Source organism: Amorphotheca resinae, assembly GCF_003019875.1.
Source record: "Amorphotheca resinae ATCC 22711 unplaced genomic scaffold M430scaffold_10, whole genome shotgun sequence".
NCBI lineage: Eukaryota > Fungi > Ascomycota > Leotiomycetes > Helotiales > Amorphothecaceae > Amorphotheca > Amorphotheca resinae.
In genome coordinates, this window is record NW_020194480.1 from 912896 (window position 1) to 940746 (window position 27851).

General features: G+C 48.1%; 11 protein-coding genes across 11 annotated transcripts; 3 read left to right on the forward strand and 8 right to left on the reverse strand.

Moving 5' to 3' along the window:
• Positions 1–31: 31 nt before the first annotated feature.
• Positions 32–1823, reverse strand: M430DRAFT_44425 (hypothetical protein). Its single transcript, XM_024867702.1, has 5 exons — positions 1407–1823; positions 1167–1309; positions 821–1097; positions 362–764; positions 32–303 (listed from the first exon to the last, which is right to left on the reverse strand). The coding sequence occupies exons 1-5, from the start codon at positions 1712–1714 to the stop codon at positions 193–195; spliced, it is 1242 nt and encodes a 413-aa protein (XP_024718518.1). The 5' UTR covers positions 1715–1823; the 3' UTR covers positions 32–192.
• A 1842-nt stretch (positions 1824–3665) lies between these two features.
• On the reverse strand, positions 3666–6611 carry M430DRAFT_107108 (hypothetical protein; the record flags this gene model as incomplete). The annotated part of the gene is made up of 5 exons (XM_024861136.1): positions 3666–3898; positions 3951–4769; positions 4817–6131; positions 6180–6490; positions 6536–6611. 5 exons carry the CDS (start codon positions 6609–6611, stop codon positions 3666–3668), a joined length of 2754 nt encoding a protein of 917 aa, XP_024718519.1.
• Positions 6612–8401: 1790 nt separating this feature from the next.
• Positions 8402–9055, forward strand: M430DRAFT_107491 (hypothetical protein; the record flags this gene model as incomplete). The annotated part of the gene is made up of 2 exons (XM_024861157.1): positions 8402–8499; positions 8557–9055. The coding sequence occupies 2 exons, from the start codon at positions 8402–8404 to the stop codon at positions 9053–9055; spliced, it is 597 nt and encodes a 198-aa protein (XP_024718520.1).
• Positions 9056–9594: 539 nt separating this feature from the next.
• M430DRAFT_106949 (hypothetical protein) lies at positions 9595–11335 on the forward strand (the record flags this gene model as incomplete). The annotated part of the gene is made up of 4 exons (XM_024861117.1): positions 9595–10194; positions 10289–10649; positions 10738–11204; positions 11264–11335. The coding sequence occupies 4 exons, from the start codon at positions 9595–9597 to the stop codon at positions 11333–11335; spliced, it is 1500 nt and encodes a 499-aa protein (XP_024718521.1).
• A 167-nt stretch (positions 11336–11502) lies between these two features.
• On the reverse strand, positions 11503–12323 carry M430DRAFT_36627 (hypothetical protein). The gene is made up of 2 exons (XM_024866965.1): positions 12164–12323; positions 11503–12083 (listed from the first exon to the last, which is right to left on the reverse strand). The coding sequence occupies exons 1-2, from the start codon at positions 12279–12281 to the stop codon at positions 11620–11622; spliced, it is 582 nt and encodes a 193-aa protein (XP_024718522.1). The 5' UTR covers positions 12282–12323; the 3' UTR covers positions 11503–11619.
• An 895-nt stretch (positions 12324–13218) lies between these two features.
• M430DRAFT_36628 (hypothetical protein) lies at positions 13219–14320 on the reverse strand. The gene has a single exon (XM_024866966.1). It carries the CDS (start codon positions 14178–14180, stop codon positions 13446–13448), a length of 735 nt encoding a protein of 244 aa, XP_024718523.1. The 5' UTR covers positions 14181–14320; the 3' UTR covers positions 13219–13445.
• A 401-nt stretch (positions 14321–14721) lies between these two features.
• On the reverse strand, positions 14722–15544 carry M430DRAFT_270308 (hypothetical protein; the record flags this gene model as incomplete). The annotated part of the gene is made up of 3 exons (XM_024865504.1): positions 14722–15062; positions 15192–15286; positions 15420–15544. The coding sequence occupies 3 exons, from the start codon at positions 15542–15544 to the stop codon at positions 14722–14724; spliced, it is 561 nt and encodes a 186-aa protein (XP_024718524.1).
• A 2580-nt stretch (positions 15545–18124) lies between these two features.
• M430DRAFT_52821 (hypothetical protein) lies at positions 18125–19622 on the reverse strand (the record flags this gene model as incomplete). The annotated part of the gene is made up of 3 exons (XM_024868331.1): positions 18125–18890; positions 18942–19244; positions 19321–19622. 3 exons carry the CDS (start codon positions 19620–19622, stop codon positions 18125–18127), a joined length of 1371 nt encoding a protein of 456 aa, XP_024718525.1.
• A 965-nt stretch (positions 19623–20587) lies between these two features.
• On the reverse strand, positions 20588–22451 carry M430DRAFT_126148 (hypothetical protein). Its single transcript, XM_024861973.1, has 5 exons — positions 22384–22451; positions 22213–22316; positions 22002–22153; positions 21561–21948; positions 20588–21509 (listed from the first exon to the last, which is right to left on the reverse strand). Exons 1-5 carry the CDS (start codon positions 22443–22445, stop codon positions 20599–20601), a joined length of 1617 nt encoding a protein of 538 aa, XP_024718526.1. The 5' UTR covers positions 22446–22451; the 3' UTR covers positions 20588–20598.
• Positions 22452–23145: 694 nt separating this feature from the next.
• Positions 23146–24841, forward strand: M430DRAFT_60735 (hypothetical protein). The gene is made up of 2 exons (XM_024868876.1): positions 23146–24577; positions 24630–24841. The coding sequence occupies exon 1, from the start codon at positions 23193–23195 to the stop codon at positions 24537–24539; it is 1347 nt and encodes a 448-aa protein (XP_024718527.1). The 5' UTR covers positions 23146–23192; the 3' UTR covers positions 24540–24577; positions 24630–24841.
• Positions 24842–26631: 1790 nt separating this feature from the next.
• On the reverse strand, positions 26632–27399 carry M430DRAFT_84455 (hypothetical protein; the record flags this gene model as incomplete). The annotated part of the gene is made up of 1 exon (XM_024869619.1): positions 26632–27399. A coding segment is annotated over one exon (768 nt), but the record flags the coding sequence as incomplete, so codon positions are not given.
• Between the last annotated feature and the right edge of the window lie 452 nt (positions 27400–27851).

The window sequence follows — 27851 nt, forward strand, 5'->3', positions numbered from 1 at the left end:
TGGTAATCCGCGACTCACCAAACTTATGAGAGTAGATATGCTTGGAATTCTCGCAGCTCAGCATCTATTTTATATTCTTACAAAATTGTACAGTATTCTACAGACGCCCCGCGAAGCGTCGAGTGTACATCCATATAAACCAGTTATTACCATTAACTCCGCCGTTAGGGGTATCTATCTATCCATCCTTCTCTAGCGCTTCTTCTTCTTCTCCTTCTTCGCCTCTTCCTTCTCATTCCAGGGATGCTTGATCGTCAAGCACCAGATATCAAGATAGTCGCAGATCGTAACTATGACATCGACCTATTATTGTCCATCAGCATCGCCTAGGGAAGAGGGGGTGAAGAGGGAGGAATCTTACGACAAAGCTTCCATAGACACCGACGGCCGCTCCCAGCATCATGAACATATACGCAACCTGGTATACGCCATTGCCCAGTGCACTAGGCCAACCGAAGCCAACTGTCTGCTGTAACCATGGACCCAAACTGTCAAAAACACCATAGGCAAGTGGCAGAACCAGAACGTTGTAGTAAGGGAAGTCCAGCTTGACCAGATGCGCGGTGATCATTTGGCCAACAGAGTAAGCATTGACGAGACCGCAGAAGAAGACGAAGGGCACCAGATGGTTGTAGAGAATCTCAGGGTTGAGGTAGAGATAGGCAGGGATGAGGGTCCAAGTAATGAAGAAGGGGACCAGGCCGACGAGCGCATAGCGGGATTTGTCGCCTTGGGCGCGGCGGGCTCTGATTACATTCATAGATCTATGGCAAGGATCGGGTTAGAAGTGGAATATGTGAGGGAAGAAGGGAAGACGCACGATTGCACGGTATTCAGGATCAGCACGAAAGCTCCTAGGACCATATACCACTCATTAAACGCCAACTCGTATATGTAGTCCGGTATAATGGCATGTTTGGGAATGCCCACTGTCTTGAACATCGATTGCTGCCAGAAAGAAGCGCCACCTTTGATACCTGTAAATGCGTACACAATTACAAGACATACGATTCCCTCGACGGGACCGGAGATGAGGCCCAAGGTCAGGGTCTTGGTGTGGTATTCATCCCAGGTTTGGACGTAGAACGTCAGAAGGGCTGGAAGGTATTAGCGGAGGTTAAGGTAGAAGGTAGGTATACGGGGCGGATAGAGAGAAGGGTACGCACATGCGAACAATGTCATGACGGTCTTCCATCCCATGCCCAGATTCTGGGTAGCGGCGAAAATGAGGCATTCGAGTGCGGTATTCAGTGCATCAACTCCATGATCGAAGAGTTCTCCCAGGGGCCCGCTCTGATGAGTTCGTCTCCTATTCCCAGATCTCACCGTCAGCTAAATCCAATTCAAGCCTCTGCCAATCTTTCCAGGCCATCTGCCAAAGTATAGGGAGGTAGGCTTGCACTCACGCTTGCGTCCCATCCACCGCATCGAACGTCTGATACAAGAACAGCCCCACTGCCCAGCTTATGTACACCCACGGCGGACAATCCTGATCCAGCGTCGGATTATACCACAACAGCGTCAACACATTGATAATAACGAAAGAGAACCCAGTCAATGTGATGAGATTCGGAGCCATCGACATGGGGAAGAATTTGATAACGACATTTGTGTAGAACGGTTTCAGCACGTAGCGCGAGAGGAGACTGTGGTCGACACCGCTGTATTTGTACTGCTTGAGGTGTGGCAGCTTTTCCTGACGCACGTAAACCATCTTGCCGTTTGCTGAGAGACGAGGAGAGATGTCGAGAGGTGGAATGGGGGGATGGGACCGAGGACGGTTGTCTGCTCGCAGGTGGAATGCCGCTGCTGGCCTTTTCGAATCGAGTCGCGAAGAAAAAAAATAATTCCTGGAAACTCGAAAGACGCGCAGCAGCACCCCACGTCATTTTACCGGGATTCCGGGTCCCATCACACTTATCAGACAGGGGCAACAAACCAGGGTTGAAAAGTTGACAGTTTGACATATCTTGCCCTTCGAGAATGTCAAATATTTTTATTACTGGCCATGCATCTAATTGTATCAAACACGCAACTGGCATCCCTCGCATGCGTGGAGTCTGATTCACATGCCACCACACTTGGAAAGGCCGCGCAACAAGGGCAGGCTTTGAACCACATGCTCTGTCTTGTTATATCATTTGATTAAGAAACTTAAAAAACCAGTCTATTACAATGTTGAAGACTCTGCAAGTCCACAACCCTTACGGCAGCAATAGTTACTGAAAGGCCACGGAAGTTTCTGTGACAGTCGCCCTCTTTTAAAAAGAGCTGCCTCTTCATTTGGTCATTAGATGTCTAGATAGTCTTTCTATTGTCATCTCCGCTCTTGTTTCCGCTTTGTTACAAGAGCCGGCAGGTCAAAAGGATCTTCTATCTCTTCAATCAGGGGACGGAGAGAAGGTGTTCGGGCTTGGAAGCTTATGATTTATATCGCGCTCTTCTCAGGCGGAAATGCTAAACAATTTTGATCACGACAGTCTGTTCGCTCTGGTCACTGTTTATTTATTGCTCAAGCTAGCACTTCAAGCACGGGGTAGACAGAAGCTTATATCTCATACGTTGCTAGGCAAATGGATTCGTGGAGTTGCTTGTCAATAATGTACGTGCTCGTCTTGCCTTTAAGGAGCTGGTCCAGCCGGATGAGAGAAGCCATGGTCAGTAAAAGCAGATTAGAATCCTGAGAGCTACAGCACCATTCCTATGGCTCGACTCTATTACACCCTGAATCAGATGTCCAAATCAATGGCCCTTACGTACGTGAGAAAGTCCTGGGGAAGCACGTAGCCGGACATCGCGAGACAAATTTCCACCGTGGCCCTGGACCTACTGTATTTGAGATTGAAAGATCATGCAAAGACAGTTTTTTTGTTTATTTCGCAAGACAAATCGAATCGTACGTGGGAGAGGTGAGACCGGAAGTGACGATGACTAAATTCACGTGCTATTTGCGAACAAAGAAGGGTTTTGTTGCACTTCGCAATCGAAAGTGTGCGAATCGTGCGTGGAAGGTTCTCAGAAGTTTAGGGGACTGGAAATCTGGAGGATGACTAAATTCACGTGCTATTCGTGAACGAAGATGGGTTTTGTTGCACTTCGCAATCGAAAACGTGCGAATCGTGCGAATCGTGCGTGGGAGGTTCTGAGAAGTTTTGGGGAAGGAAACGAGGAGGATGACTAAGTTCACGTGACATCATGAACGAAGAAGGGTGGACATCTCCAAACCTTAGGACGCCTACCTACCTTACCTAACTAAGATAAGGTATTTTAGCTACCTAGGTGGGTAGGTAGATATTTTCCTTGAAGCCTCGGGATGAGGGGATTAGCTTGACCAACTCCCCGGCCTTAGTCCCCCAAATGCATAGGTAAGACCCGGCTTGTGAGAAGGTAGTAGCCAAATTTCAAGGCCCGAATATAAAAAGGCATATGGACAAGACCGCAGCTTCATTACAGGAGGTACCTCACAGGATTTGATCTACCTTGGTTTGCATTGTTGCACCACGTATAATGTAGTACCTCTGTCTTCGGTAATTTACGTTCCATTTTCTTCCTTCTTGACTCCGTACAAGATCAAAAGCCCTATCTTTGTTTGGCCTTTGCATTTCAAACCAGTCATCTAGACCTCATTAAAATGCATAAAATTCAACTCCATATACTCGCTAGTCCTAAGCAACAGACCCAATTACCAGAGCTGCAACACCTTCCTCCTCACTGCGCACCACGAGTTTACTCGTGACACCCGTCTTCGTAGAATATGCCATTCGGATATTGGCGACAACTCTGCCGCCAGTGACAGTTTTTCCGAACAACTTGAGCGTGTGAGTTGTCGTGTTCACGGGTACATCGGTGCCCTCAAGAGGTTGCAACGAAAGAGTCTTGGCGAGCTGTTCGGTAGCATCTAAAAATTATCAGCATCATTTCACCAATCACTTTAGCTATGAACTACTCACCTGCAATGCTCTTAACGCCGCTGAGCTGTAACGTCTCTTCTGCCTCTTCACCAGCTGCACCAACTTGCTCCCAGATATGGTTGAAGTTACCAGCAAAAGCTGGGAGAACGTAATCGCTGCCAGTGAGGTCCAAATCCTCAACTTGATATTCATCCTCATAGCCGGTCTCCTCGGGCTCACCGGTTGTGGGATCGATTTCTTTGGTGGTGAATTTGAGAACATTCGTGAAGCTGCTGACTGGGAATGATGTTTCGCCATTTGTCTTCTTAAAGGAAACGTAAATGGTTCCTGGTTCATCGGTGACAAGTTTGGCTGCAGGGATGATGAAATCTTCCTCCAGTTCTTCATCTTCTGCAGGGGTAGCTACGACGGAGACATCTTCGAGTACTGTATCTGGTAGCGTATTCTTGACTTCGTATTGAAGCACGACGTGTTCCTTGAAGATATGTTTGACTACCGAAACAACGTACTCCGTCTCTGATTCGGTCAACTCTACCACCGGCGATGATTTCAGAACGCTGCCAAAAGGTTGCATTTCTGGGATCTTGAGCAGCTCTTGTTGGTACTTTTGAGCAGCTGCGGAAGCTGATGCAACAGCCTCGGCGCCTGTCGCTGCGGATTTGGTAGGTCCTGCTTTTGGTGCCTTGACAGTTGGGGTGACAGTCGTAAGCTTTTTTGTTCTGTCTTCAGCGTCTGCCTGCTCTTTGGTAACGACAGGGATCGCTGAGATGTCGAATGGATCTTCAAATGTTGACTTATCGTCAGCAGTCACATACATGACCAATTGATGCTCGAAATATGGGAGCGCGAAAGAGTTTTCTGTCTTGGAGTTAGCATGTTCTAGGTAAACATGAAGACAAGCTTACCATTCTTGATGAATCGATCGGCCATCTCATCAGATTCGGACATGAGTCTCAAGTTCAGCGCCGCTCGATCACGAACCTCGTCATCAACATCGTCCAAGCATCTTGTGAGGAGAACAGTTACACTCCGCTTGACCTCTGGATCCTTCTGTCCTACACCGAATTTCGCGAGAGCTGTAACTGCTGCCGCTCGGACGATGGCATTCTCAAGTACGACTCGGTTATAAATGTATCGAATGTACTTGGTTGGTTGCGAGGTCTTAGGTCCTTCGATACCTAGGAGATGAAGAATTCGGACGGCCAACTTTGTAAATTCACAATCTTCAATGAATTCGCAAAGATGTGCCAAAGCATCCTCTTTTGATTCCGGAACAAACTTGATCAGATCAAACATGCTCTCCACAACTGCACGCTTAAATTCGTATCCACCTTCATCGCGCAGGATACCGCTGAGGAATGCTAGCATACCAGCCTGCTTGTTGGGGAATTTTAAGCACAAGGTCCGTATGGCTTCAACAATTGTGATCTTGAATTCGTCCGTGATATCAGCCATGAAGCCAGAGATTTGCTTCATCAAGCGATCAACGCTAGCCTCATTTCCAGTTTTAAGTAGAGTCGTGATGGCATATGTCGCAATCGAGCGGTTGCTATTTGAAATGAGAAGTTCGATGTCGGGGTTGCAAGGATGGACAGCTTGAGGCTTGAAGGAAGCGAAGTTGTGGAGGATTCGAATTGCTGCGAATTTAGTGACAGCACGAGGGGAAGTGAGGAAGAGTTGGAGAACGTGGATAGCTTGGGTCACCTCAGCGTCTGTGACATCGCGCATATCACAGATTGCTTTTGCCGCTTCAAAATTAACCATCTCGCTCTTATGTCGGAGCCAGCCGTCCAAGAGTTGCATCATTGGCCTTCGGAGTTGTTGATCCTCTTCAGCCAATTGAGCCGCCAGCCGAACAAGCATAACAGTTGCAGCAGGACTCTTCACAGCCCCTGCGGTTCCAAATTGTTGAACCATCTTCACCAATGCCATCCTGTCGTGCATCCTCATTTGGTAGAGCAGTCCAATCGCGTGGTATTGTGTCATGGTGGAGTTGTTGACCGGCATCTGTCCACTTGACGTGGAGAATCCGAGGGAGAACACACTAGAAGACTTTGTAGATGTAGCCGCTTCTTGTGTCTCGCTCTGCCATCTTCGAACAACATCGCGGGCAATAGGTAGGAGGTGGTAGGAGGAAACGAGAGCGGCGGAGGAAACAGATGGATTCTTGTCAACGATTGCGGTCTTCATAACACGCTCAATGCTTTGGACAGTAGACGCCTAGGATTGTCAATTATATCCCCTTCTGCCAAATGCGCGCGAACTTACATCAATGATACGGCAGAGCGCACGAATTGCATTCGGTCGGTAGATCGCGTCTGTACCACCGCCAGTATCTTTCATAATCGTGCTCGTAACCATAATAATGTCCTCCGCCGAATGCGCCAGCTCCTTAATGATAAGGTGGACCATCTGTCGTAAGCTGGCATCTTTGTTTTGGAAGAGCTTCGAGATTCCGAAGAAAAGGGTTGTGGCCTCGTTGGTAGGAAATCGTTCCCCAGTATACAAAACTAAGGCAATTTTCGTGAGAAGGACTCGACATCTTCGAGGCTGTATGGGGGAAGAATTGAACAATCGTGCTGTCTTCTGTTAGCTGTGTTGTCAAATATAAGGGGTTCACCGACCCTCTTGGAAGACAGATGTCCTGTCGACCCTCATGATGGCCGAGTCGGCGTCTTCGTCTTTCTTGCTGTAACTCATGGTGAGGGAGGTGAGCTCCTCAGCTTCATGAATCGCAGGTCAAGAAGGTTTGGGTATAAGTTACTCCAGATGTGTTCTTGAAGTCGCGACGTAGCCAAATCCGCCGGTGGGCTGAAGCTAATTAAGCGAGCGGAATGCCTTGGTGGAGCGGAGCGGAGAAACATCCTGGAGAACCATCTCCAATCTACAACGAGGCTCGAGAGAGCCATGGTTTAGGTTCCGACTGTCTTATTGAACATTCTTAGCAGATCTAATGGGCATAATGGGGACAATAAATATAATGTGTGTTGTGAAGCGATGCAGCCAACCCAGTCCCAGTAGTAGAATCTCCGCCCCGCCTTTGGTTGGAACGAAAAGGGGCAGTGTGTGTGAACGACAACTCTGGTGATTAATCGATTACCGAATCAAAACACAAGAGTTGACTTTGGCTGTCATAGGATGACTCTGCAAGGCCCTTCAAGTTCTTTGCTTTTATTCCAATGAGTCTGCCAACAACTTCTTTCTCCTGGTTGCTTGACTACAAGTAGATACTGTACAAGTATGTTTGGGAAGTATCAACTCCTGATAATAAAGGCATCCAGTATCGCCAATATACTTCAGTCAGTGTGAAGGTGAAGGCCAAAGTGAAGTGTCTGCCTGCTTAATGCCTCCCTGTTTTCAATGGTTGTATGAAGTTCTTCATTCTGTCGGGGTAGCGAGCCTCGACCTGAGGGATCCGGCAACCGACGGTTCAAAGAAAGCAGAAGGGAGCCCAAAAAAAAGAAAGCAAATGTGGCATAAGAACAAAGAAAAGTGTCCCAAAAAAGAAATCAACAGATCTATCTCAACTCTGCTTCAAGCATGATTTTTTTCTAGCGACAAAAATAACATTATTGCAAAAAAGATATTTCCGGTACCGGGAATCGAACCCGGGGCTCTCCGGTTCTCTGACAGCACATTGAAATGTGGTCATGAAAGCGGAGTATGTTAACCCCTACACTATACCGGATGATTTGATACGAGAAGCTGGTTATCTCATCAGATATGCGACATGATACTGGAAGCGAGCGCATCCCGGAACAAGGACCTGGGGACCTAATCACTACCTTGGGAATATCCCCTGGCTAGCAGTATTGTATATGAAAGTTGAAAAAGACAGATATGTTCCTGTTCCCATCGCGACTTGGATTCTTTCAGTATACAGCATCTTTTGACAGGGGCTTATGTTCCTGGCCGGCCCAGAAGCTGGTCGAAGCTCCCGGACCGAGAGTCCAGAGTCCAGACTATCCAGGGTGCCACTGTGAGGCTTATCGACAAGGACTAGCGCCAACCTTTCAGTAACCTCCTCCGTACAATAATCTACCCGAAGTCTTTCTTAATTTCAACCACAATCCGCCAGTATTGCATTGTAGGCCATTTAACATCGAGTTCAGCCGGTTCAATCCGTCTCCATTCACGAACCCATCTGCGCAACGCTGACGACGTGTCCCCCGCGGACAGATTGGATCTTCACGATGGACTACCCTTATTTCGCCGCAGCCCCGCAACCGTACCAGTTCCTGGGTCTCCCTCCAACACCCGCTCATACAGCCTCCGGCAACTCGGACGACTTCAGCAACTCCCCACCTGTTCGTCCCCCTTCTCGTTCCTAGCCCCTTTACATCTAATTTGGAAGACAGGATGATTTCAATCAATTCCAGACCTTCGATTACAACCAGTTCGCCCCGAATGGGCTACATCAGGACAAAGCTCCCAATACCCAGCAAAAACCCAACATCCGCCCAAATAAAGGCTTTGATGTACAGCTTGAGATGAATGTGGAAGAGTCTCGGAGAGGTAGTAACAGTGACGAGGAAGATAGGGATTTGACACCCGTACAGCTGAAACGCAAGGCTCAGAATCGCGCTGCGTAAGCTTTGCTCTCCTTTCTGTCCTTTTGTTCTTGGCGGAAACTCATGATTAGCAGGCAACGAGCCTTCCGTGAGCGCAAAGAGCGCCACGTTAAAGATCTAGAAGCCAAACTCGTAGCCCTCGAAAAGAACTCGCTATCCATCGTGGAAGAAAACGAGCGCCTAAAACAGCAACTCCAGAAGGCTGCCACGGAGAACGAGATCCTAAGAGCTACCTCTGCCAACCCCTCTTCGCCCAATCTCCCTGACGCGGGACCTATGCGGTATAGCCCTACCGATTTCTACACTGAGGTGCTGCACGCGCATGAGAACAAGACGCCCAGTCATAGGATCGTAATCAGTGACAAGGGGGAGAGGCTATTGGCGGCGGGTGCAACCTGGGACTATATCATAAAGCACCCGCTTTACGAGAAGGGATTAGTGGATGTTGGGAATGTGAGCGAGAGGTTGAAGAAAGTTGCAAAATGTGATGGTCAAGGGCCGGTATTTGAGGAGAGAGAGATTTTGGATGCCATTGAGCACAGCGTTGCGAGTGGGAGCGATGAGTTATTGTAATCAACTGCGACGGTGATACAAAGCTCTGGCGACACAAGCTGCGGCCACGATGACATGGGAGATGATGAGACGATGCAAGTATGGTCATGGCCGTCAAGGAGGAGAGTTGAAATGAGACTGACTGCCGCGCAGAGCTGGTCAAATTCCTCGAGAGGGCACTATTGGTTGGTAATTTGGGGAGCCGAGGTACAGGTGTTCGGAACAAAACATTGGGACTTAAGGACTTGGGAGGATTCAAATCTCGAAGGAGTTGAGGGCGGGGCAGGTTTACTTCGTGGTTCTATCTCCCACAAGCGTTCGTCACATACAAATTTAACTGGATTTTTTGATCCAGATCAAACTGAGATAGCAAAGGAAGAGAAGTACGTACCTTATATCTACAACAACCTGGGTTGAGCTTGCGAGGAGTAGGAGTTCTCACGTGATTGCTGCGCCGCTTGATCTGATTGGCCGATAGGCAGAGGAAGCGCCGGGAGCCTAATCCAACTTCCTTTCTGATAAGAGATTCATCAATCTTACACATCTTTCAACCGCCCAGCATGCTCGTCCCCGTTTTGCTCCCTTTCTTGGTCTGTTCTGCTTTAGCATCTATTGTACCCCAGGTCCCCATCAGAGAATATGTGCCCTTTGAAGAATCATCTGATTTCATAACTTATCAGAGTCACGTGTCTCCGCAGCACTCCATTCGCATCAAGCGCCAAAATGCAACTCTTTGTGACACTCCTGTAGACCAATATACTGGCTGGCTGGATGTCGGCAATAAGCATCTTTTCTTCTGGTACTTTGCGAGCGAGAACGACAATTCTGAATCGACCTCCTCCCCGCTCACTCTATGGCTGACAGGCGGTCCAGGAGGTTCCAGTATGTTGGGGATGCTTCAAGAGCTCGGCCCATGCCTGATCAATGAACATGGCAATGGAACTATATACAATCCGTATGGTTGGAACAAAGACTCGGCTTTGATATTCTTAGACCAACCTGCCGGTGTTGGGTTCTCATATGTCGATGAGGGGGAAGTAGTCCCGGGAGATTCTTTCACGACTGCTGCCGATGTGCATCTGTTCATGCAGATGTTCGTGAGCCAGGTCTTCCCCGAGCATCTAAACGGACCTTTTATCATTACGGGGGAGAGCTATGCTGTGAGTACTTCGGGATTTGCTTCGATTAGCATCCACAAAAACTTGTGATCTTGGCTATATATAGACGTTCGAAACTTGCTGATATTGAGAATAGGGTCACTACATTCCCGCCTTAGGTGCAGAGATTTTGAGCCAGAATATTTTACACCCGCATCAACCTCAAGTTCCATTGAAATCTGTGGCTATTGGTAATGGTTATGTGTCGCCGTTGGACACCGCCTATGGGTACTGGGAGACACTCTGTACTACCAACCCAGGGGTAGAAACACCTATTTTTAACGAAACTCGCTGTGAAATCATGGCGGCTAACTTACCCCGCTGCATGGACGTCTTAAGAACATGTTATGAGCGCCCCGACCCTGCAATTTGCAGCGCTGCTAACATGGTATGCTGGGATGGAGTGATTGTTCACTATGATGGCGAGTCAGGAAAAGGTGGCCGTAATCGATTTGACAGTAAGTACCACTTTTCTTTTGTAGTTTCTGATTAAGAGCACTTCCCCTTCACATTGATAGAACACAGCTGATCCGGCTTCATATTTAGTCACTGCACCTTGCGAGATTGAAGACTTTTGCTATGCTAGCACGCCCATGATTGAGAAATATCTTAATCTACAGAGTTCTTTTGAGGCTCTCAATGTGCCCTCGGCCATCAAAAACTATTCCTTTTACTCAGCGGAAGTTTCTCTAGCCTTCGAACTGACCACTGACCTCGGGATTTCCATGGAGCCGCAACTACAGTATCTCCTGGCAAATCAGATCGACGTTTTAATCTATCAAGGAAATCTGGATCTGGCCTGTAACACCGCCGGTGCGAAACGTTGGACGTCTAATCTTCAGTGGAAAGGCCAGGCGGAATTTACGTCAAAGGAGTTGAAGCCCTGGAAGAGTATTGTGGGTGGTAAAGAGAAGGAAGTTGGCACGTTCAAGGAGGTCAATGTTAAGATGGTTGAAGGTGATCAGAAGAAGACGAGGTTTGCATTGGTCACGATTGATGGCTCTGGGCATATGGTGCGTTAGAACCCGAAATTTTCTTCGAAAGCGATTAGATCTAACGAGCAATATAACAGGTTCCTCAGGATCAGCCAGAGGTGGCTCTTGACATGCTGACGAGATGGTTAGCTGGGAAGCCATTTGACTGATTCGTTGGCTCCGATGTTGAGTCTGCCTGAGATCAGAAAAGTTACCAGATTTGGAACAGGGAGACTCCACAAACCAACTCTCGCTCTCCGCCCAACTATCTCAGTTCCTCTATACATTACATGCAGAATTATACATGGACATCGATCAAAGGCTGTTCCCAAATTTAGAAACGAGCCTAATTACCTTTCATTCTATCACGCCTTCCACTTTACATGAACCAACCCACAGGCAAGCAGTCTCTTCTGTTATTGAACTAACCAGCAGCTCCACCCCTCCCCAAAAATCACCATTCTATTTCCCTTCCCTCCCTATTCCAAAACCTCCCAGTGTCCTCCAGCCCAATACGCTTCAAAACCTCCCACAAGCCACTCACCGCCACCTCCGGCTCTACCGCCTCTTTCAGCTCCGCCGACGCAGGATCCAACCCCGACTTCACAATCCCCGGATGCATAATCGCGACCGTGACGCCCCTCTCCCTCAAATCCACCGCCATGCTCTTGCTCACCGCATTCAGCGCCGCCTTCGACGCTCGGTACGCGTACGCGCCCCCTGAAGAATTGTCCCCGATGGACCCCACTCGCGAAGACACATTCGCGATGGTTGGATTGCGCGCTTCTGGCGAGAGGAGATTCGGAAGAATCGATTGAACGAGCAGCAGGGGGCCAAATGTATTGGTCTCGAAAGTCTTGGTGAGTGTTGATAGAGACACGGTTTCTAACGTATCGCTGGCCTTGGGGGGCATGATTCCTAGTCCGGGATCTCTTAGCTTGCTGTATATGTGGAATGGTGGGGATGGGATGGGACTGGAAGTTGCAAGTGTGCTTTACCGGCAATGTTCAGGAGGAGATCTACGGGTTGGGAAGCTAGAGCTTGACTGAACCCGGCGATGGATGCGTGGGAGGTGATGTCTAGTTGGTGGAGACTCGCGGCGCCGAGGTTGCGCATGTTCGACCCGACCACGAGGTCACAGGCGTAAACAGTCCAACCCTACAGACGGTTTATTAGGATCTCTTTTACCTAGATCTATACCTAGGTAGATTTGGAGTAGGTAGAGTTGCGCATCATTCAAGGCAAAGAGAGTCACGTGAATATCAAAGAGTTTCTCCTTCCATCATTAAGAGGACCTTGTCTCTTTTTGTAGTGTAAGGCCCTCACTCTCTATATCTCAGTGGAGAACTCTCCCAAATCCTGGGAAAATAGAGTTAATAATCCAGGAAACCATTGATTCATACCTCACTGACAAGTCTCTCCGCAAATTTCCAGCCGATCCCGCTATTAGCCCCTGTTACAACTGCTGTCGGCATCTTGAACCTTGAGTTTACACTTGCTGCCTTGCGGTATTAAGGAGTAAAAGAGGGAATGCTATCAAGGACATGATATACCTGCGCAGAAGTACTCCCCCGCTCACATTTATGCAGGTTATTGTGGAGATGACGTCGTGCTTCGGAGAAAAGTTATTTTCCTGCCATATATAAGAACTATAATAGAACCAACCTTTGTGAAATCTGTGCTTTCTATCTATATGGAGTACAAGTAACTCGGGGGATTTATTAAAGACTACCTCGAGATCTGGTCTCTTGGATAAGTCGACATCACGTGACATGGTCCGCCGTCCCCCCTTTCTCTCCTCTGGCGAGTATCAAGCCTCACTGCCTATTTCGCTTATAAAGGGGGCAAGGTCTCCAGGTCTCATCCATGCTTCCCTCCATATATTTTGAGCACAGCTTTACTCTCCCAGGGTCTAAATGTTCTACTCTCCTTTCCCCTTTTCCGTCAATGTCTTCACTTCTTATCCCTTTTTGACATAAATCTACACAGGCCTTGACCAGAACCAGGCTCACGGAGTCAGACGTTGGGGGACGGGAGACTAGAAATGAAACAAAGGGTATGTAATTCTTCAAGTCAGAAGGTGTACCTGTATTAGTGTCAAATCCTTCCATGCGTAGAATCTGAGCACTCGCTCATTATCCGAGACCCCAGGTTCCGGATAATGCGTACAAGCATGTCCTAAATGCAAACTCCCTAACGCCAGCTGTGTAAGATCACCAATCCCTCCCTTAGGATATAAACCCAACCAATAATACACAATGTAACCTCCTCATGCGCTCCCTAAGCACCACCCATCTCCACCTCTGGCAACAAATCATAATCCAAGAAGGTCGCTTCCTCAAAATCCATATCGGCATCTGAATTCTCCTGCCCCACTATCGCAAGCCCAGCCCCGAATTTCGAAGCTCCTCTCCTCCTCGGAACAGCCATTACTCTCTGCCCCAAGACGGTAACAGCATCCCGTACATCATCCACCTGTTCCTCTTCCTCATCAAGATCAAATCTCCTCTTGTTCACCACAGGCGCATCAACACTGACATCACTATTCGTGCTACCTTGGCTTAACGGCGGAACCTCATCCTCGTCGTCATAGTCAAGGTCAATGGCACTGCTGTCACCTTCATCATATGCCCCCGACTGCTGCTGAGCCAGGCCTCCGACTTTCATAATCCCACAAAAGGGCGCCAACTCCCTCGTCCTAGGTCTCGGGGTTATCTTCTTTACTGGGTTCCGTTCTGGCGTCGGCGTTGGATCGGAAAATAAAGTGAAAGCAGAATAGGAACCGGTTTTGTAGCCTTCAGGAACAGATTTGCGGACACGCATGCCAACCGATAAGAGATTGGCCTGGATGCTGGGCGGGAGAGAAGGGCGAAGCTCGGAGGTAGAGTCGTGCGGTAGCTGTGAGACAGAGTAGGTTGTGCGGGGCGAGGTGGTGCTGGGTGATTGGGTGAAGTAGGAGGTTATAGGGGGTTGGGAGCCAGCGTAGGGCCGTTTGGCTTGGTGGGCGGGGGCCATTATGTCGCTATCGTAGGGGTCGGGGCCACTGAGTGATCTTATTGCCGATTGAGGGGTTGAGGGGTTGAGGGGGCTGGATGGTGGATGATGGAGAGGAGATGGTGTTGGGAGAGAGAGAGCACGGTTGTCGGGGAGAAAAGGAGAATCGGTTTGGACGTCGCGTCAGAGAAGCGCCACGATACGCGCAAAAGAATGAACCGCGTTTTTTGGCGTTTAGTGGCTTTCTTACATAATACACAGACAACCTCCAAGACCTTCCAGACCTCTCCTCTACTAAGAAAGAATAAAGGCATCAAAATAAGAGCGGACAGTCTTAATTATTTGCAGGCAACATATGAATCTCGATAGAAATGGTTATTGCTTCTTGGAAAGTCTCTACTAATGTCCCAAACCTGAATTATGCCTCGCTCAGCATCGAGAAGCAGATTCATTATTCCCCCGGCATTTGACCCACCCCAGAACCTGTCTTCTGGCTGTTGAATACAAGATGGTGAAGAAGCTGAAGTAGTTTCTCTTATTGGTTGAGAACCCCGTTCTTGTTTCAACTTGCCTCATCTCTGCGGTCCCCCGCTGAGATCTCCTCTGGTATCGGAGGCGGCCCTGAAACCCACGTCCTTGGTTTCTGTCCGCAACCTATGAATCGTGCTTCAATTGAGGTGTCATGGCTGTCTAGAGAGTTCTCTACTACTTCCCAACTGTCTTCACTGATAGGGTCTCCTTCGCTTGCGGTTGTTTCTTCCTCGTTTGGCATTGCTTTATCTTTCCCTTGAACTCTGATTCCCATTTTCTCGTCCTTATCATCCAATCTGGACTGTTTTTCCAACTCTCTGTTAAATCGGGATTGGGTCATGATGTTGGTTTTGTTGTTGCATATCTCGGGGTCTGACAAAAGAATATTTAAGCAAGTATCTGAACAAAGACATCGTGTGTGTGGTAACAATTTTCCAGAATTGGCCCGAAATTCTCAAAGAAATAATTTGTACTTGGAGCACAGCCTATCATTGTACATACTTGCTCCACCAAAGCCCGAGCTTTTGTTGGAACCCTTGCAGAGATCCTTTTGAACGTAATGAGACTTTGTGATATGGTTTTGATTTGTGAAGACACTGAAGAGGTGGACAGTAATTTTATTTTCTTTCTACGAGTTCTTCAACAGGCAGGCCAAAGACTACCCCAAGCCCCTCCCCTAAAACCATCTCTTGTATTCAAGCACACAGAATCATATAAAATGGTGTTTACCAGGCCAAGTGGTATGCCGTAGAGCTCCCGAGCTGTACTTCGCTACGTCTAAGCTCACCAATCGCCGCAGAATATACCGCAGAAGTTATAGAAAGGACGACGACGGCGACAAAGAAACCCTTCATTTTGTCGATCGATTAGTTCTTCTCGAGCTCGTTCTGCGCGAGTGGGACGTAGCTCGACTCCTTTCCCATGCCGGTGGCAAAGGAGCGAAATAATTGGCCCAGCTTGAGTACCACGAATGGACGAAGTAAAGGGCTGGCAGAAAAATAAAACAATGATCTCTCAGCTCCGCCTGAATTGCTTTTGTGAATCCTCACAGAGCGCGACCAATGAGAACAAAATGTCAAAGTCTGGAAAATCTTACGAAGGCCTCGCCGGTATAGATTGACTTCAGCATTCTCCCGATACCGATAATCCGGGACGGCTTGCGTGGTCTTTTCCGAGTAAGCTTAAATACAAGCAACCTTCCTTGATACTTACCCCACATAGAATCTAGAGTTGCCCCACCATAATGCAAAGACGGGACGATTGTGCGGGGTACAGGAACTACTCGATAAGTCCGATAAGCCGATAAGCTGAGACACAGCCGGCAGGATACTGCGCATCTCTTTATGACCACGGATCTTGAGGAGTAAATTTAGGTATTGTCCTGTGTTGTTATGGCTTTTGTCTTTTCCCTGAATCTCACTCAGGAACTGACCCTAAGTTCACCCAGAAAGAGCATATATCTGGAGCTTGGAGCTTGACACCATAGACTATAGTGCTTCAGCATCACAATAAGCTAGACCCCCAGCGATACGAGCAGCATCAGTGCTATCTGGAGGATGGGAGTTTATGGTGTATGGAAGATCTTCAGCGCCCTGTTAAGTTCCAGGCTTAAGTTGTAGATTTTGCTGCCCCTGTCTCCCTGTACTCGTGTGCCGTCCTGCCGCTCTTTCTCCGCCGGCAATCTCATCCATTTCCGTCTCTTATACGGAACGGGACTGTAGTGGGTTAAAGAAACGACATGCATGAGGAATCCAAAGCTGGAATTCTGCACCTCGGTTCGCACTTAGCCGGATATAGAAGATTGTTATAGGATCTGGCCTTTTCGTACCCCAGATAGCCCGTGTCATTATTGAGTTTGAAAGGCTTGCTTTGCTTCCGCGAACACGAGAGAGTTCTCGAGTTCTCCTCTCACGACCTGTTCCTCTCTTAGTGTCTAGAAAATATTAAAAGGTCAAGTAGGACAGTTACTTTAGTAGTATTCTGTTAGAATTGAGCAATATGCTCGATCAATTAGGGAGATACAGCGCACTTCCAAGCCACGAAGGAAACAAACAGCCCGAAAATAAAGCTCTGAACCGCCGGCAAAGAGTTTCACTACCTTTGAAGATCTTTTTCTATCACAGCAACTATTTTCTATCATATATTTTGCTTTTATTCCTCATCCTACAGTCCTACTTTTCCAACAACACCAGAAAGACAGGCGGCAAAGTGCACATCTCCTTCCCCCAAAGTTCCAGAAGTGTAGATGCCTTGTATTTTCTGCAGTAACTAGTTGGTATTTACAACTTTTGCACAAGATACGGTCTATTAAGAGGAGGTAATCTTTGACTTCAAATTTCAATAGCTTCTGGAAGAACCCCACAAAAGCCACTACATATAAAGGTCTATCAGCTCCTGATACCGATGCGATGTGGGACCGTCTTTTTAGGGATCTTATTTAGCACGTTAAGATCAAGGAATAGAGACAAACCGCTACCCAGAGGGACTCGAGGAGGTGCAAATGCTCACTTTGTCATTTTGAAGCTTGTTCTAGAGATACATAAGGTACATCACTCACCGTTTCCTCTTTCTTTCCGGCAGGACATTCAGAACGCTGCATGCAGTCTCTACAAGCGAATCGCAGTAGGGTTTCATTGATTCACTGCCATATCAGGGTTCAACTTAAACTTCAATCAAGAGCCTTGATTCGGATGTAGCGAGAAGCGCAGTATATAAACTCCCACCATCCCCATCTTTGTTCCTACTTACGCACCGGTTTTCACTACCATGTCTCCCACCCTAGGGTGAGGCCGACGATTAGATTTTAGTGGCGCTGCCAACCGTTTGTCTCGATTAGATTCCGAGAAGTATTCACAGAAGGACAAACACATCGTCATTGCCTGAACGCGAACCTTTCAATACTTTCTCTCTCTCTCTCCATGGACCATGGTATAAAATATATTAACAACGGTTTATTGTCGTTGTGGATATATTTTTCTCGTTGTCGTTGAATTTGATCGTTGGCACTTTTACTTATCATGGTTGTATTGCATCTGGAAAGATTCCTTGAGGGAGTAATGATCAGTCAAAATGATAGTGATATAGTTCATTCCACGCTATACCTAGATGACCTCGGACTGTAGCGGCATAGGACAATGCGGCCGGTAACTTGATCCATTGGCGTTGTAGTAGTTGTTTGTTTGGGATGAGGGGATACAAAGATTGTGACGGTATATACCCAAGTTTGACATCCGACGCATCACTTAATGAGGAAATGATGCGAGAGGGGAAAAAGATTGCCATTCACTGACTTCTCATATATCAGTGCATCTATATAAACGCCTCTAAGCCCATCTAAATCTACCATCTTATATGCACCGAACTCCCACAATGCAAGGCACAGCATGCTGGCCACCAAGTACTGGAACCCAAGTCCTATCTAATAGAGAACCAACTCATATACTATTGCTCCATCCCTCCTCTTTCAATGCCCATTTCACCGCAGCTAAGACATCGTCCGCGATTGTTGTTGGCACGTACTTTGGTTGAGTGCCTGCGCGGAAAACACCCGTTTTGACGAGAATGCTCGTCCATTTCGTGCCCAATGGGCTTTGGTACTCGTTCGCGCCTCTAATATCACTTTCCGGGTTGTCGCCTACCATGAACACTCTCTGCAGTTTACCGCCGTTGCCACCAAGCATTTGTGTGCGGTACTTGTTGAGGACCTTCTCGGCGTAGTTGTAGGTTGTGGGGTATGGCTTGCCTATCACGGTACGCTCCAGCGCAGCGCCGCTGGTCGTCGCTTCCCAGACTCCCTGTAGGGAAGCTTGGAAACCGCCTTGGCCAAGTCGGGGCAGGTGGTAAGAAGCAGCCCAGAAGAGATCGGGATTGGAGAAGAAGAGCGGCGGTTGGCCATCTTGTTGCCAGCCGTTATTTGGAAGGTTTGGGTTACCGTTCTTCTCGGAATAGGTGCCGAGGTAGCCTTCCTTTGAGAGAAGGAGATCGAGGATGATTTGGGAATCGAGGGCCCAGTCGCGGGGATCGTTAAAGACAAATATGGCGTCTATTTTGAGAGAGTTTGCGATATTGTTGAGGTCTACCGGGCGTGGAAGCGGTCGGGTGGATTTGTTGTAGTAATCGGAGAAGACCTTGCTGAAGGGCCAGATTGTCGGATATGCCATGAGGATATCGCCCGGTGTTACAACATTTTTGAAGCCGTACCTATTTCCATCATCAGGATCGTTTCGCCCCTCTTCTTTTTGTTATGCTCACATCTCAGCGACCCTTCGACATTTGTCTCCATCTCCACCTGTTACCAGAATTGTTTTGTCCTTCAAGCTCCCGATAGTCTCGGAACCTTCGACAAGCTGCTTGAACGGTGTATGTGACTGGACAAAATTGTCTTCGGAGAGAGGGACGCCTAGTTTCTCGCTCAGCTCCGCGACGCGTGCGCTCTCGTGCTTTCCACCGCCATTGGTCAACAGAATGAAGGGGATATTGTTGTTGTGGAGGTGACTCAGAGCTTGGGCGGCACCGGGAATTGGGGCTGAGGATCTGAGGAGAACGCCGTCGATACTTAAAATCAGGACTTGTCAGCGAATGCAACTTCGCGGAAGAGGGAAAGAAGGGAAGAAAGGAAGAGGGGTTGTACTCGAAAGCAAAAGCAAAGCTCGGCACGTCCGCGGCAACTGCAGAGCTCTGATATCGACGAGATTCACAGAATCCACGCACCACGCGATGACCAACAGCCGGAGCCTTCTTGCGGACGTTGGAGACTTGGGTGAGGGGCGAAGGATAAGATACAGGAAGTTTCGTCCTTGTCCGCAATTGGGGCAATGGGTGGTAGTCGATTTGTAGAGTCCGGACCGCTGGTGGATGCGCTGAAGGAGAACATGGGGCAAATGAAAGAGGCAGACGCCTCTGCACAAGGAGCCGCGAATGGCACCGTTGCATCATGGGCAGTTGTGCGGTTCACGGGTACTCAAGGAGCAGAGGGAGGGGAGGATGGAGGATGGAGTTGTGGCGACGAGCTTGGAAAGGCGCGAGAAGCAATCGGGACAATCAGGACGGACCGAGGGACGTTGAAGACCCCTCGCTTAGCTCGCTTATCTATCAAGGTGGCCCAAGCTTCTCAGGGGTTTTACTACCGTCACCCCTGGGGCGAGCGCAGAGGAATGTGGTTTACATTCTATTACTGAGAGTCGTGGTGTTCCAGATGCACTATTCAATGATTGAAAGTTCTCGATTTTCTCCTAGAAGCGCTGTAGTAATTCCCTTATTCCAGTCTACCGGTCTATCGACTAGCTGGAATACGTATCCTTCAGTACTACGTCGAGTATTAGGATCGTCAGCGTACGCGGCGTCTCTGGAGCAGGCAAAGGGGCGTCCCGTATTCCCTGCATCCCCCGTATTTGATAGCTAGATGGCGTAGCATCGGTATTAAGAAAGGGGGACACTCCATGGCCTTCGCTTAAACTTCCGCTAATCTCGCTCCCTTTTTACCTCTCCTCTTCGCTCCTGCTCGCGTTTTTTGAACAGGAGCTACTCGTTTTCTGAATCCTCGTCCTTCTGTCTTCGTTCGTCGTCCGACGGCTCTCCTTAGTCTTGGCGCCCGCTCGTACGGTAGCATACAGATATCATATGACTGTATCTGTAGCTAGTGGGTGTTCCGGCGAATGATTGGTAAGGACCTAGGATATCCTCGTGGCTGATCGCATGCCGTCAGGCCTGGTGACTATAGTAGCATATAGAATTGAACCCACTTTGCGTTGGTAACTATATACCTCTTGTTCGGTTGCTTTACCAGTATACGGCGTGAATTCGTCAGGCCGTGTGATGAGTACACGAATCCCTGATCGAATTTGAGCGTCAGGTTCGCGAAAAACCCCTACCAGTAGAGCGCTTTCGTGAAGTTGTTGACACTCGTCTCTTAGCTGTCCGCATCCTGATACGGCCATAGCCTCGCGAAGAGTTCCTTTTCCGCGTCATTATCAGCATCCTCAATAAATGAATCTCTGAGCTCCGCCACAGCAATCCGTATCCGGTCATAATCGGTTGGATCTACCATCCCATCTGAAGGCAGTCCCCAATTCTCCCGAAAGAGCCTTAATATTTCACCAACGTTACTCATACTCTCCTCTTCGGCCGCGTGTACTGCAAGTTCCTGCTCGGTAAAGCTCACAGGACATATATCAGACCCCGGACAAAGGTCTTGCCATTGCTCGACAATTGAAAGCAGTGCCCGGCGAAGGAAAAATACATCGTGATCCTCCCATACGTTAATAACAAGGCGTGATGGTTCTATTCGCATATCGGCATTTTCCAGTTGCAGGGCAGCCCAATGCCTCGGGTTTTTGCTCTTGGTCTCAGCCTCGTAATATTTATGGCAAGCCTCGCTCTTCCGGTCACTGTCAATCTTTGCCTTTTCGCTTTGGTCGAGGCTGTCATAATCCTCTGGAAGCTTGGACAAGGCCCAACCATCACCGACTGTTCTTGGATGGTGAAACATTCTCGGGACACCACATTGGTAATAGAGGGGCATAATGGCAGCTGATTGCCAATCAATTATGCGAGTGATTTGCTTTGAATCGGGGTCGACGAATACATTGTCAAGATGGAGGTCTGGATGCCAAAGCGTTGGAGAGTGTGTATCGTCCGTCCCTGGGGGAGGCACTATAGCTGGAGCGAGTTGAAGATACCGATCTAAGAGATCAAGCACCTCCTCGGGCAACTCAGGTTCTATGGAGGACCGATGATAATTCATACGAGGATGGGCATAGGTTTTGATAAACTTTATCTCATTTGTAGCCATAGCCTCTACAAATTCAAGCGGTCCGTTATCTGCGTACCGTTAGACCAAGCCTAGTTGCACACACTAAATGGAAGACTCACAGGGTCCCCTATTCATGTCCATGCCAGCCCTATCACCCCGCCACAGCCCGCTTGAGACGAGCGGCCCTAACTTGAAACGTTCATGTACCGACGAGTGTATTGGCACACCAGTTGTTAGGGTGATATCGCTGGACATATCCTCTGAAATATCGCTCCTAAAATAGATGCAACCAGATTTCACGAATTTTGTGGATGCGAGCTTCCGCTCTATCTCCACAATCTGCGATATCATTTTAAGCCTGTGCTTCATGGGCCATTGATACCAAAGACTGCCTAATGGTTTGCCTGGGGCCTTTTCCTCTAAGATGTATTCTGCACCAACTGAATTGTTTGGATCAGCAGACCAGGCAATGACACGAGGAGTAGGAATATCTAATACATCGCGTAGCTAACGTGTAAAAGTTAGGTTTAAATCTTCGGTTTAGGGATAGAAGTACTTACAAATTCGCGGGTAGCTACTTCTGACGCCGTTGTAAAATAAGCAGGCCCCGCAATCGGATTTGGGAGCTTTGCAAGGACCTCTGAGCCATTATCCATTGTAAGAAGGTAAACTTTATTATTAAGCCCTTCACGACACTTGAGAACTCGAGTGCCTCAAATCCAAGTCAGCCATGAATGTCATGCATGAATAGCAGGTATCATAGAGACGTACAATAACGGGCACCCTCGCTAGACACCGCTGTAACTGCAGCTTTCAGGAGTTGTTGGAGGTCAAATTTGAGATATCTTTTTGACAGTTGTAGTGATTCATTGTATCTGTGTCAGGTTGGCGTTAACACACATAACTTGAGGCTTGAGCAGTACGGACGAATGTCAAACGTACATCCAGCGATTCCTTGTGTATCTGTAGAGCTCCTCTTCTGAAATATCTTCCACTACAAACATTAGGATCCGTAAGTATGAGGATATGCAATACCATTACACATACCACTACCATTAGACCTCTCAGCGCTGAGGAGAGGCGTTGCTGTTGCGCGGTTGGCACTCTGCCTTCGTACTAAAGACGCAAACGTGGCAGCAATCGACGGTCGAATATCTCGACGAACAATTGTTCTAGATGTATATGGCCAGCAAAGTAGTGAATAATTCTGAAACTTAAGAGACATGCTTTGCTTTAGTTGAATTGGTAGTTGGGGTTGTCATCGAATAGATCTCTGGACAAACAGGCGGTTGCGGTTATTTGTAACCTAAATTGAGCCTAGCGTAGATGCCGCTTCAGGGGTATTTCCAGATACGGGGGCAAAAAGGGTCTCGGTCTGGTAGAACATCTGATTATCACACGCCAATCAGAATGAGGATGGTGAGCTAAGGTGAGTTAGGTCAGCTCCCTTGTGTATAAGCAGTGCGATGCTTATTTATGTAATGATAATAGCTGTTTTGAGAGTTTTTTGGGGAGAAATAGGAATTGGGGAGTTTGAGACTGGAACACATTAGACAGCCTCTGAATGAAATTTAAGCGAAGTCTCCGTCGGGCCATGTAAAGCTGGCCGCAGCTGAACGGATAATTAAAGCCTCAGGCACAAGGTTCTGAATAGCGACGCGATGTGGCTTAGAATCTTAGGCTTCCATTACTCCAAAACATTACAAGTTACTATCTATCCAAACTCCCATCTAGTCTACAAACTTACAAGAATGGTCTCAATCATGAAGCCTAATATTCCTACCAATCTGCCACCATATGGCCTGGACAGATCTGACGCGCTCCATCCTTCATCTATCCTGGCTAACGAGAATTTCCGATCAAGTTCTCTGGAAACAGTACGACCTTCCACTAGGGACGAGAAGGATCCAGGAGACTTCATTCCCCCGCCTCCTCTGATATCCTGCTCCGATTTTGTTCCCCGGCCCCTAGTGGAGTTGTTGATGCGGAGGAAGAAGAATAGCGCTCTTGGTGTCAAGTGGCTAAAAGGCGACGAGATCACGAATATGGAAGGCGCTATGCATACTTTTGTTACTCCCGTCATATCGAGGTGTGAAATAAATGGCGATTATAGTTATAATCCTGCCTTTGGTGGTCATGGCATCAATAGATTCGGAGACACGTTACAAAGGTCGAGAACCGACGGGAGCAAACGGAAATACCAACTCGCCAGGTTTGTAGTATTGAGTGCTAGTATCCAAATGGATTTTGAGGATGCCAGAGTTATGCTCAGTGCTTGTATGCTTGAGGGATCCGAAACTATCGGTCACGATATATTATCCGATAGCGCATGGGCTATTCTGGACAAGAAGGCAAAGCAGGACGACAAACAAAGACGAGCCTACGATGAATCGTTACGGCAGCATATGATATATCATCTTACGGAAGCACGTCGATTACCTGCAAGAAACAGTGTTAAAGATCTATTGGATATAAATGAAACAATCCAGCTTTTGGAGTCATTCATCACAACACCAACAGACAACGCAGACAAAATTGTGGGCAAGTTTACCAGTTTGGACAATCGAATTATCTCCGTCGAAATCCTTTTCAATACGGCTGTACAACAAGCGAAGAATGAGCTAGCAGCTCTCGAAGTTTTATGTCCTCAAGGCTATGTTTATACCTACGACCCTGCTTCTATGTTCGCTCGTAAAATTGGTGCCACGGTCCTCAACCGATTTATGTTGGCTGCTCTCAAATATCTATCTGACCATTACAAGTTCGAGAATATGAGGGTGTTCGGCTTTAATGATTATGCGGACCGAGGTGCAATGAGTCTGCTTCGTTCGGCATTGAGGAGACAGGAACATGTTACTGTCACAAGCAAACAGGATCTTTTCAACGGAGCAGGCGGAGCACAGGGTTTGTATAACGTTACACACATTCCTCAGGCAAGCGGTGCTATGTTAGTAATCCACAATAATAGTGACGGCTTTGGGCAGAATATCGAGACTGAAGGCATGACCGGTAGTCTTGATGGTGCTATTGGCTCAAGCTCGAGTGCAGCTGCAAGTTTGGAAAGGAATCGGAAAGATCTTTTAGATTTCGTTTGGTAGCTAGCACTTGAAAATGGAAGCGGGCACTAGGAACTTGAGTAAGTTACTGTCTAGTTTATAGCTCTTAGCATTGGCTGACGATCTAGGCAGACACGATAGAGCTTTTCTCCCAGGACTAGCTATATTTCTTAGAATTCTACCTCCTACTTCTCACGTACCTACTAGATACATATCTTGTAGATTGTGTGATGATCACGGAGTATCAAAAATCCCTCTGTGCCCAACAGACGTCTGGCAATGGGCACACCACGAGCTTTATTACACGGGTCCATCAAATCCTTAGTCCTAGTACTCTATACATGAGAGGCTGGTTGATCGATAGGCCCTCCTCTCAATGCAACCAGGATATTGAGAATCGAGAATGGCCTGCAGATAGACTTCTGCTATTTGTTTTCGTAGAGTATATATTGCAAATGGCGCCGTCGACTTGTCTCTTAGTAAACTATTCAACAGGGGGGAAAGCGATCAAGAAAGCAAAATACGAGGCTGCAGCGTGTATGCTCAATACGCTAAGTAAACTTTCACGAAGATTGATTCGAGGAAATTGTCGAATCGATACAGACGAGATATTTTGGTAAAAACAGCGATACAACCAAGTTGAACCAACATTCGTTATCCAACATTCGCTATTCAACATTCGCTATTCAACATTCGCTATTCAACATTCGCTTTCATCATTCGTTATCCAATATTGATATACAGTATCTTATCGTAGTAATAAGGGGGATTGTTTATAATCGTAAACAGTGAATCTTCCGTTGCCACTATACTTCCTTTGTCACTATACTTCCGTTGTCGCTATATTTCCGTTGTCACTATATTTCCATTTGACGCTATACTGTATTACTGTGCGCCACTTGCTGAGGGGACTCACGAAGGCGAGGGTTGGGGAGAAGATGGAATCGGATTTGAAAACACTGGCATAAACTGAGTCGTTAGTGTTGAGAACATCATCATTAGTGTCCAGGGCTTTGTACTCTGTACAGGAAGGGGATTTCCGCTGTCGTTTATTCTGATATTCAATCAGTTTAGTCAAGGGCTGAGAACAGGAGACTTGGGAACTCTACCTTATGTGGCTAGTACAAATTACAATAAGCCTCCCTCTCTCACCTCGTCTTAGAAATATAAAACCTTGGCAAGTCGCACACCAATAACCCAGGCATTACGCTGGTTCTGTTTAAGCAAAGTATCCGTGATCAGTAACCTAACGGCTCACTAACAGATCAATAGCCTCGGATTGAAGAGCTGAAGTGTGAGCTGAGCCGAATACTATATCTTGGATTCTTGGCATTCGAGCTTCAAGATCAGAAGAGGACGTCGGGTAGCGAAGGGCGAGATGTCTAGAATCCAAATCAATCGTACCTTCTTGAAGTAGTTTTCCTTTCCGCAGCTCCTCCTCATCCCCACTGATTCATCTCTTGAGAGCAGAGTCTGCCTCGAGTACAGGATGATTCAAAAACAACACCAGAGCAACGCAAACACTGTTGCCCCCGTTCGACCTCCTCGACGATCGAGCTCTCGTCCCCCATTCCAATGAATTCGAGGTTGATTATGAATTAGATGCCGGATCATCGCCGTTGATTGAGGTTTCGGTTTTGATGAATGTCAGGGATTGTGGAGCCACGAGAGGAAAGAGAAGTTTTGGTAGAGCGCTTTGTGAACAGAGGATTTTGATATAAGTCAGGGTAACTTGGCCCTGGGTTGAAAAGTAAAGTGATGATGTTGATCGTTTGATCCCCTTGTCTTGACGCCTCGTTCAACCCTATACCATCTTGTGATCTAGCTTTTGCTTCTGATAAATCTGGAAGGACTGAAGGGACGGTGAAGGCCGCTTCTATCGGACAATCCTAGTCGTTGGGCGCAAGAAATGTCCAGCGATAAGACAGCAAATCACAAGTGATGCTATCTTCAACCAAAGACAGACGCATTTTTGATCTCATGTTTACTTAACTTGTTCATAGAGGACTCTCCGACCCCCCTTATATACACTTCGCTTATGCATTGTCAATCTGACAGACAGGTCTGCAGCCTTCGTTACAATCCCAAACCCCGCAACTCCTCCACCCTCACCTACCAACCTACCTACCTACTTCAACAATCGCCCGCCATCCGTCGAGATCACCGTTCCGGTAATGAACCGATCCCGCATTGCATACACGTACGCCTCCGCGACATCCTCTGGCTTGCCCACGGTGTTCGTCAGCGTTCCCGCCGCGAAACTTTGCAGTACGGCATCCGGGATGTCGCCAAACAGCTCCGTGTGCGTCGCACCCGGCGAGACCATGTTGACGCGCAGCGGCGCGAGGTCGACGGCGAGCCCGCGCGCAATGCCCTCCATGCCCGCGCCGTACGCCGCCACCACGACCCAGCCCTTGTTCGGCTTGTCGCTGTTGGTGCCGCCGGTGAAGGTGATGGACGAGGTCGGGCCGGGGTTCATGAAGGCAGGGGCCAGCTTGCCAACGAGGAGCGGGCCGAAGAAGCGCACGGTGCCGGCGGCGTACATGTTCTCGATGGTGTACTCGGAGAGGGGGACGATTTGCAGGGCATCACCGGACGTGTAGACGATGTGGTCGAGTTTGGCTTTGGCGCCGTCGGTGACGGTGTTCAGGAGGGCACTGAGGTTGGCATCGAGGAGGGCGGGCTTCGAGAGGTCGCAGGGATGGCCGCTGATGTTGGCGCTCTTGTCGGGGTAGGAGGTCTTGAGGCGCTCAATGGCTTTGGAGATCTTGGCCGGAGAGGAGCTGGATACGATGACGGTGGCGTTTTGCTCGACACACGCCTCGGCCACGCAGAAACCAATTCCGGAAGTACCGCCCAGGATCAGGATGCGGGCTCCGGAGAGCTTGGAGGCGTATTTACCAACGGTGGAGGTCGACATGGTGATTGAGCCGGGTTGGACGGGACGGTTGAGGTGGTGAAGAGGGGTCTTTTGGAGGGGGATCCGCCTCTTTTATCCATGATCGAACTACTGATTGCTCGATTGATAATCCACCGCTTTCGCTTTCACTTTCGAACTTTAGTCAGCAGGCCGGCAACACTTTCTCCTTGACCACAGATATTGGAGACATCAGACATGCGCTCTTTGCCAAGTGCCGAGGAGCAAGTGCCGACGGGGGTTGAAAAAGTCTTTCTTTCTACGGAGTTGTGAATCCTAAGCTAGCAGCCCCGAGCAATTTTGACAATTCCTGCTATAAGCTCCTGGTGAATACCACAAGAGAAATAGAAGGATTGCCGGCGGAAGCAGGCAGGAGCCGCAACGTCTTTTACCGCATTTGCTTGGCTTTCGAGGCATTGGGACGATTGACTGTTTGT